The 9,799-nt window shown below is 34.5% G+C and overlaps 1 protein-coding gene across 1 annotated transcript; it reads left to right on the top strand.

Moving 5' to 3' along the window:
- The first annotated feature begins 3,583 nt into the window (after nt 1-3,583).
- LOC136813054 (BCL-6 corepressor-like protein 1) lies at nt 3,584-5,422 on the top strand. Its single transcript, XM_067069573.1, has one exon. It carries the CDS (start codon nt 3,699-3,701, stop codon nt 4,668-4,670), a length of 972 nt encoding a protein of 323 aa, XP_066925674.1. The 5' UTR covers nt 3,584-3,698; the 3' UTR covers nt 4,671-5,422.
- The last annotated feature ends 4,377 nt before the right edge of the window (nt 5,423-9,799 follow it).

Raw genomic sequence — 9,799 nt, 5'->3', positions numbered from 1 at the left:
CACTCTACTCAGCAGGTGCGACGCCGGGTGACGGCTAGTATAATACTAAAATCCAACTAAAGTCCACCTACTCTCGGGTACCTAATAGCCAGGGGGATTGGAATAAGGGGGGGTTGGAAAAATCTCAAAACTTAATAAGCGGGGGGGGGGGTTGGAATAAAAATGTCCTAGGTGGCAAATTTTTTAAAAGGAGGCTAATAAACCTTTTTTCAAAGAGGCCACCCTGTTGAATAATTATGTAGTCCAGCAGAAAAGCAATGATAAAACCATGCATAATGTATACAATATACATGATACAGTAATTATGCATGGCTCTATCATTGTTTTTATGGCTGGAATACAAAATTATTCAACAGGATGTCCTCTTTGAAAAAAGTCTATACAGCAGAATTGGGACAAAAAAAGGGAACTTTCAAAAACATTTTCCCAAAAATTGAGTAGAGGGGGGATGGAATAAGAATGTTCAGAGTGGAAAATCTTCGTAAAATAAATTAGTGGGGGAGGGAGCGGCTATTAGGTACCCGAGAGTAACAAAAATTAAAGGTTGTCTAGCCAATTTGGTTACTGCATTGTTATATTCTCAGTCGAGTTCAGCTTGGATATACTCCGTAATCCGTAGGTTTGAACCTTCGTCATCTTAGGAATAATCCTGCAAATACTAGCAATTACATAAACGAATTTAGAAATTCTTGGGGACTTGTGTTGCTTGATGTTATCTGAGATGAAGCACTTTGAAATCTTTTGAGGACATCAATAATTATTTTATCATTTGTAAAGGAAATATTTATCCGCATCTTTGCGGCTCTTGTTTATGATTTTCATCAATTACAATCAGATGCCAAATAAAATGAAATATGACTTTATATTAATAAATTTTCCAAACAACAGACTTTCCAACCAAGTTAATTGGTTTGCAATTTGAATTCTTAATTGATTGTTTTCTTGAAGATTAATTTATTTGGTATATAGCATAACCAAAGTCATTTATAGATCAACCTGGTTCTCTAAGAAGTTTTTATGAACATTTGAAGTTTTTGAGATAATGTCTAACATGGTTGTAGGTTTATTTGTTTCTCAGTTCTCAGTTTTAGAGGATATGTATACAGTTGAACTCATGTAATTCGAATTCTCAAGGGACCGAGAATTTTGTTCGAATTACATGAGTTTCGAACAAGATGAGTTTTCGTATTTTTGACCTAATTCGATAAAAAAAAGCCTTTCCCAGGTTTACTTTTGATGCGTCTTTATTGGACATACCACCCTCCAAGTCACGGTCATTTGATTGGTAAACAATAATTCTAACGTCAAAAACGTCCGATTGAAAACGTTTGATTGACAAAATGTCGAGTTTGTCAGTTTCAAAAACTCAAAAAATTCGATATGAAACGGGAACACTTATGTAAAAACAAAACCATTAAGAAACACATTAAAATCTTTTAAACCAACAGATAGTCTTTGATCTTATTTTTCTTAAACGGCGTTAAGATGATTACTCGCTTTAGTTAATCGCTTGATTTTATTTAAGAATTTAATATTTTGTTTACGTTAACAATTTGCGTTAGTTTTGTTAGGACCTCACAAAAGTAGTAAAATAACACGCTTGGAAAGGCTTATGAAATATATCGTTTTCAAATACACGCTTTTTTTAAATAAGAATATCTTCTATAAGAATATCAGGGTGAAAATTGGCCAAATTGTAAGAATACACTCAGAATACCCTCTGGGGTGAGTTTCACAGAATTTGATAAGAATACAGTTATTTTGTATTTGGTTAACAGAAAAAACTGCTTCCTTTGTTAGACCATGAGTTTAAACTTTGAGGCAGAAATGTAATTTTAGTTCCAAATGTCCATTCAAAAGTCCAAAACTCTCAAACTGATAATTTCTCATGTTTGTAAAAAAGTCAAGTCTAAAAAAGTAAGAAATCGTTTTGAATATTACGCCCTCAATTTTGGCAATTTCTTAAGAATACTTATAATTGCGCTTATATTTTCCACTCGTTTGTTTTTCAAAATTCGTCCTAGAATTCGAAGAAAAATGGAGAAGACGTGCGTAGCGCTATGATCTTCTTAGTTAAGAAACAAACTACAGCTGACACTCTCTTATTGGATTTTCAAGGGAATTAGATTTTCATGGAATAAGGAAACAAATCGAATATTATAATGTCGTTTATGCCCGGGGGGGGGGGTACTAGGGCAAAATGGGTTACGGGAATGCGCCGCTGGTCAGGGTACCTTTTTTAACCTCCGCGAGTCCCAGTTAGGGTGCCTTTTTTGGAAAATTTGGGGGAAAAGTAGAAAATTTGAGAAAATTTTGGAATTTCAGCCCCATTCAGGGTTACTTTTTTCGCAAATTCCATTTTTCGAACTTCAGCAGAGCACCCCCCCCCCATCGGTCGGTAAAGGTAGTTGCCCCGGGGGTTTACGAGTGTTTCTTGTTAACGCTGACTTTCAATAATATCGAATAATGGAGAGTATCGAATAGTAGAACATAGAGAGCGTCAAATTCACTTCAATATGATGTCATCAATTTTGTTCTTAAGGAGACTATTTCTCTTCAATGTTTATCAAGATGATATAACAACAGTTAAAAGTAAGGAGAGTCAAAAGAAAGTGGTTAGCGGTCAATCCCACGAGATTTAAAAGAGTTTTAAAAAGTCTTTTCATTTCAGTAGTACAGCTATTCCGTAATCTTTCATTGGGCTATTCCAGAAGAAATTTGTACCCCTTATGTTGAGGAGATCTTTTTTAAAACAGCTGACCATCCTGGATTTTTTTCTAATTTTTAAGGACCCTCTTGGATTTTTCCCCCATTTCTTTGGACCACCCTGGATTTCCAACCCAACTTTACTGGCAATCCTGGATTTTATCATTCAAAAAACCAGACCACCCTGGATTTTTTATTTTCTAGATCACCCTGGACGTTACACCTCCTCAACTTAGGGGGTACAGACTATTTCTGGAATAGCCAATTTACGGGACAAACTCCTTGTGATGCATTTCTAATACTAGAGTAGATATTTTACACTCAATAGGGACTCCTTATTTATGGCGCTGAAGCCTTAAGCAATTTGGCTATCGCACCATCGCTACATACCAAATCTATTTCTAGAAAAACAAAACATCTAATATTGAGTAGTCTAGCAATCTAGACGACTAATTCATACATAGTAGAAATAAAGCAAAAAGTAATGAATGGAACAATTTTATACAAACTAAATCCCGTTTTATTATTATTAGTATTGGTATTATTAGTATTACACGCATTATAAACGACTCCAGTCTAAATATTGAGTTATTTATGACGTAAAGTTTATGGGACATGAAATTTGATTTTCAGCTTAAGCCTCATTCCTGCGGACTAAGAATTTAGTGCCTTAGCAATTCCACGTCATAGATAGCGTACCTTTTCGCCGATAACTTCGCATGTAGAAGTGCTACTAAAAACTTGCATTGTTCCGTACAACGCAAATAGCTTAACGGCTAACCTCGATATCTTTCCGTATTTTTATGGTTTGCTACGTCACTTGAGTATATATCATTAATCTTACACATATTTTCTATTTCTCTCTCGCCTTAGATATCTGAAAAATACTTTAAAGATTATATGAAAAGAGATAATAGTTTAATTCTTATGACTTTGGTTTTTTGGGTTTTGGTGAGAAACGAGAAAGGAAAAAAAAAGTTTTGTAACTCATAATGATCAAAGTGAAAGATGCTTTTCGACGCATTGGACCTTCATCAGCTCCAGTTAAAAGAAAAGATACACCAGTACCGTTACGTGAATCGAATGTATCTCCAGGGGCAACCAAGATGTTAGATAAACAACGTTGCAAAAAATCAGATTCCAATTCAAATATTATTTCGGAGGAATCAGAAATCAAGGAGGAAAATAGTACAATGTATTCTAAGAAAATGGACAATGACCAAGGTCTACACCAAAGAAATTCGAATGTTGTTCTGAATGGAGTTGCAACTATCAAAGAAGAGAGCGCTAGTTGTCAGAGTCTTCAACCCTTAGATTCTAATGTACTACAGGAACAGCAAACCGAGGATGTTTTTAAAATATCTGAAAGTATGTCATCTCCACAGATTCAAGCATCCATTGATGACACAGTTGTTCGAAGTCCACCTAAAGCTAGACGAAGCCAAGGACGATCTTTACGTAAAAATTCGGGTCAAAAGACTCGCAGTGCAGAGGACTTGACATTGTTATCAAACAGATCTGGATTAGATTCAAATGACCAGAAAACAACAAATGTTCCTCTCCATCGCCATCGTCGTGTGAGTAATAAAAGCAAACGTAAAATTATCGCACAATCTTATGAACCTAATAAACTACTTGAAAAAGCAATCGAGGAAGGTTATTCAGATTTGGTTGAAAGTCTTATAACAAGTGGACAAGTTAACATTAATAAATTGAACGGCTCTGGTAAAGCGCCTTTACATTTGGCTGCTTTTGAAGGGAAAGATGATATAGTTAAGATCCTACTTAAACACGGAGCGTATATTGATATTTTGTCAAACACTGGATTAACAGCTTTACAAGCAGCTGTAATGGAAGGGAACTTCGATAGCGCACAATTGCTGATAAGTAATGGTGCTGACCAGGGCTTTGTCTTGGATGGACCATTAAATCCAAGAGTCAGTCGTGATTGGTCTGTTACTTGATTTTATTTATTGGACTTCTCTGGTGTAATTGTAAAATGGCCACAATTTGTGACTAAGAATTTCCTCCCCCCCCCCTATTATCAATGTTGATGGGTGGAAAGGCTGCCATTAGGTCCAGAAAAAGCTCACATCAACACTGATATACTTAGGGGGAATCGATTTTTCATAAAATTGCCACATATTTTGTCACTGATTGCAGATTTTTTAGCTTTTGATTACTAGTGAGTTAATGTATCGGTGTTTTTCAGCGACGGAAACGGTTAGTTTTTCTTTTATCTAGAATCTAACTGAATGAGGACGCAGACGGTTTTTGGGGTCTTAAGGGGGGATTGTTTCGGTAAATGTATAAACTTGCTACTATTAATCATTTTACAGATAGACTGCAAAGAAATCCTCTTTTGTGCTGAATGGTTTGCTTGTAGAAAAGCCCCCCCCCCCCGGGGAGGCACTCATATGGTCTGAACCACGGCATGTGTGCCCTTAAGGCAAAGGTTTTAAAGACTTTCGAAATGCACTGTAAGGATACCTTTTCACTGCTCAAGTGCTGCACTTTAAGGGTCCAATTTTGAAAAATCAAGTCCCCCCCCCCGTAAGAAAAGCCAATCTTTGCTCGATTTCAGAAACGGGCAGATGATTACATCCCGCCACTGTTATATTTTATTGTATTTTTGTTATCGACGATGACTTTTGTTATCGTTTTTTTTTATATAACTTAATCACAACTTAATTCTTAATATTTTTTTCGAGCATAATTTAAGTTTGTAGGAATGTCTTTTATAAATGCGTCATTACCATAGATTTAAATACCCAAAAATCTATGGTCATTACATGTATGTTGATAGTCCTGATAATCCCAGGTTAGACTGAATTTCTTTTTTCACTTGTTTCTGAGACTTAAGCAAGAATCTTAGTTTTTTCTAATTTTAAAGTTTGGAGCTGTCTTAGGTCATCGTTTACCCCTGGTCATATTCTTAAAAGTACAAAAAAAAGTACAAAAAAAAAGTACATCCTGTTAGGAAGACAAAAACCTTGATCCGATTAAATAGTTCTCCTTTACTCAGGTATATCTCTATTATGATCATCATCATTAAGCAGAAGTGTAATCTTAGCTCCAAATGTTCATTCAAAAGTTCAAAACTCTCAAATTGATCATTTCTCATGTTTGTAACAAAGTCAAGTCCAAAAAAGTAAGAATACGTTAAGAATATTTCATCCTCAATTTTGGCAATTTCTTAAGAATACTTCACCCTCATCCAAAGTACACTATTCTTATAAAAAGAGTGTATGTCGCGTTTATCGCTTCGTAGTACCTCTACGGCAATGAATTTTGAAACTTGCCGTATATACTGGGTCTGTGTACAGACAAGCGCGTACCACGCTCTTAAACCTATAAGCCTAAAAATCTAAGCTTGATTTCGTCACTGGAATAAATCTGATGATAATTTGTGACTGAATAACTAACTGCAGTATCCTTAGGCAAACTTAAAATCCGCAAATATAAAAAATCTTTAAAACGCCAAAAATGTTATATTGCTACATGAAGGTAATAAAGATACAGATGGAGAGAAATCGTCTCGGTAATGACTTAAATGGTCGTTGAAATCTTTTATAAATCTATTCAAAGCGGCTTTTCTTTGATGTACCATCATTGGAAGCAAAAAACATCAATTTATAACTTTATAAGAACAGAAAGAGGCTGGTCCGTTGATTTTGAAAAACTTAATTTTGCGAGAAATCTTAGTTAAAATGCGATTCGAAATAGTTTCAACTGATTTAAGGATAAAAGAACATGTGAATTTCATAAGGATATATTTTTGGGCTGGCATTTTGTGACATTGAGAGTCGCATCACATTATCATTGAAAGTTTCTTAACTTAAAATCTTCACGTCTAAGTGGGCAGCGGTTTTCATACTCTGACAAAATGATCGATACAAGGTTCCTAATCGTAACACGGAATTCTTTTTTAAATCTATCGATGGCTTTATGGGCAGCTTCCCCTAGAAGTTTAGAGTATTGTGCTTATTATGTGAAGTTTTTTTCAATTTTTCATGACAAGGATATTATATTTCAATATACTTGTTAAAAATGTAATGTCTTTTCATTCATCTTAAATATTCCCACGAGTATACCCAAAATTAATCATTTTATTCCCAAAGCAACCAAACAGCTGTTTGCTTCCGATGATAAATCAGAATAGAACAAAAGGCATTGACTCTCCATCTATCTTTATTACCTTCATGATTGCTATATCAATTTTCTTTGAGTACAAATATGTCATTTTAAAGATGTAAAAAAAGATCAAATTAGTTTAAATACTTAGAGAATACAATTATTGTGTAGGGCACCTATATTTAAGTCACTATCCATATGATTCTATTTGTTTTAAATGAACATACCCCTTCTAGAGGGGAGCGAGATTTATTCGAAAAGGGCGTTTATTGAAAATGTTTCTCGCAAGGAGGGGCGTTTATTGGAGGAGAATTATTTTGAAGTATGTAAGAATCGTTTTTCCCATTACATACGAGTATTCTTATAAAAAAGCGTATATATACAAATTAATAGCTGATCATGATAAAGATTAGTAAATTTACACAAACAATTATTATATTGAAAAAATAATTAAAACTATAAAAGTTTTGATATAGTTAAATGATATTTTTCAAATAAAATATCAGCCAACATCAGCAAAAAGTGACGAAATATAAAACAGTTGGTGATGACATTTTTACCGACCAATATTTTAAAAGATAAGGAAATGAAATTAACTTATTTAAAATATTAAAAAATAAAATAATTTAAAATGGGCCTAAATTCGTAATACTTGTCATGGTCTGACCACTATCATCTGGAAAGTTGTAAAATACTTTAAAGTGAAAATCTTTTCTTTTTTCCGCCATCATAAAAAAAACAGATAAAATGCCTGTAAAAACTCACTATCTAGGTGATATAAGTGCACAGAAGATAGGCTTTAGTTTAGACGGCAATTTTCGCCCTACCTATTTTCCAATCGTGAATTGAAGCTGGCAAAAAGTTGGTTGTCTAAAATTAATGCGTCTCCTTCTTTTGATGTAGTCCAAACTTTCTGTTTATTTTTGCATACTTTAAAAATTGGAATAGGCATGGCCAAAAGACGACCGTCGAAACTAGAGCAAAAAAGGGGCGTCATGACTAGAGCAAAAACTCGTTAAAAACGACTTTTCTTTTGAAAACAACTACTGAAAAGTCTGTTATCCAGCCAACATCTTCAAATCATCTATCCAATAATTAAAAGATTTCGGAATCCCAAGATCTGCTAAATTTTTTTTATCAAGTCTGTTATCCAGCCAACATCTTCAAATCATCTATCCAATAATTAAAAGATTTCGGAATCCCAAGACCTGCTAAAGTTTTTTTATCAAGACACTTGTTTTGTTTGAGTTGCTTAGCAACAAACGTCCAGCATTGTCTTTTTAATGATTTTACATTCATTTGGCAAACATGGAGCTTGTTGACGCGTTTTTTCTGAGTATCGGTTCCACCGAAAACATATAATTCGTTGTTACACATCGTTGCCGCGTGGAAGTAAATTGGACTTGGAAAAGCACTCTGAAAAAAAAGAAGAAGAAAATCAATTATCATTAAGGCTTAACGAGAAGTTTTTTTCACGTTGGTGCAATGCAACATGCTCCATCCCACCAACACAAGAAAAAAGTGCAGTTATAAAGGGACTGTATTGCAAATTCAGATCACCATTAAAAGTCCACGTGAATAAAAGAAGAAAAACGAGGTTTACCCTCACTGGGTACGAGTGCTCCTAAGAGGACATTCAGCCCTAAATTGTGACTCTCGAGTCCAACCCTGACCCTAACTGGTAATGACCCAATATCCCCTGAGAAGTAACGACAAAAAAACGAGAAAAAACGAGAAATAACGACAATTAAACGATAATTAAGAATGGCATATTATAATATGTTGATTCAGGTGAACCAACAAATCGTTAGGGTCCGACGAACCAGGAACATTGAATCTACAGTTAGCCAAAGTTGTAAGCTAATAGTATAATTTTGACTTTAAAAAAGATGTATACTTTTAGCTCAGCTGCAAACAAACTCATCACGTCTGACACTCTGGCTTTTTTTATCAGAACATCCAAAATTTTGAAGTCTTCAGACGTCAACATATCAAAACATATCAGAGGGGACGCGTGCAGCCTAACCCTGATTATAATTTGTCCATCTGTTACATGCTATTTTCTATTCGATTTAAAAGGGGGGATGCAAAAGAGTGCTTAACCATGATTACTACGGTGACTTAGAAAATGTCGTATACTAAAACAAGAATCCTATGAAATAGGGTAATACTCGTCCAAGAATAAAGCCAATAATAATAATTGCTGGTTTATAAAAGGCCGAAATGTAGCGTTTTTCATTGGTAAGTTGTGGCTGAAAAACTATTATATTCCAGTATTCCAAGGCAAATTTCAAAATCCTTAAACATTAAAAACTTTAAAGCGACGAAAACGCTATATTGCCATAACCCGGGTATCTAAGCCTTGTGATTACGGGTAAGTTTAACTAGGCTAATGAAGGGCATATGGTTCCGTAAGAGAATCTGCCCAGGTTTGCACACCGTTTTGATCTTTTTCATCCAGATTTGAATGAGTATTAAATGAGCTTTTGAGTGATTATATTGGCTGAACAACAAGGTCAGATTGTCACACTCGCCTTATTCCTTCAGAGTAGAGCGTGGTATTCACAAAATGGGTGATCTATTATGAGATAAAGATCTTCTTAGTAGGTGGGGATATCATACAAACTTTTATCTTATCTTTTTCCCTATTTACGGGGCCTGGAATTCCCGAGTTATTTTTTCCCGAGTTATTATTTTCCGAGTTAACTTTTCGAGTTATTTGTTGATATATCTAACACTAATATCAGGTAACAAACCCAAACAAAGCGTAATTTTTCATATTATAACTCTATTATATAAAAGATATAACATAAAAAACTCGAAAACTTTAAGGCACAAAAAAAACCGAGTTCAAATTTATCAAATAACTCGAAAAGTAAAAGGCACGAAAAAAAAAAACGAGTTAAAAAACACCAAATAATACTCGAAAAGTTAAAGCTCTAAAAAAACTCGCATTATA

Source organism: Clytia hemisphaerica, unplaced genomic scaffold (assembly GCF_902728285.1).
Source record: "Clytia hemisphaerica strain Z4C2 unplaced genomic scaffold, Clytia hemisphaerica genome assembly, whole genome shotgun sequence".
Classification (NCBI taxonomy): domain Eukaryota; kingdom Metazoa; phylum Cnidaria; class Hydrozoa; order Leptothecata; family Clytiidae; genus Clytia; species Clytia hemisphaerica.
The sequence above is the reverse complement of the archived record's forward strand: the minus strand, read 5'-3'. Positions and strand labels throughout refer to the sequence as shown.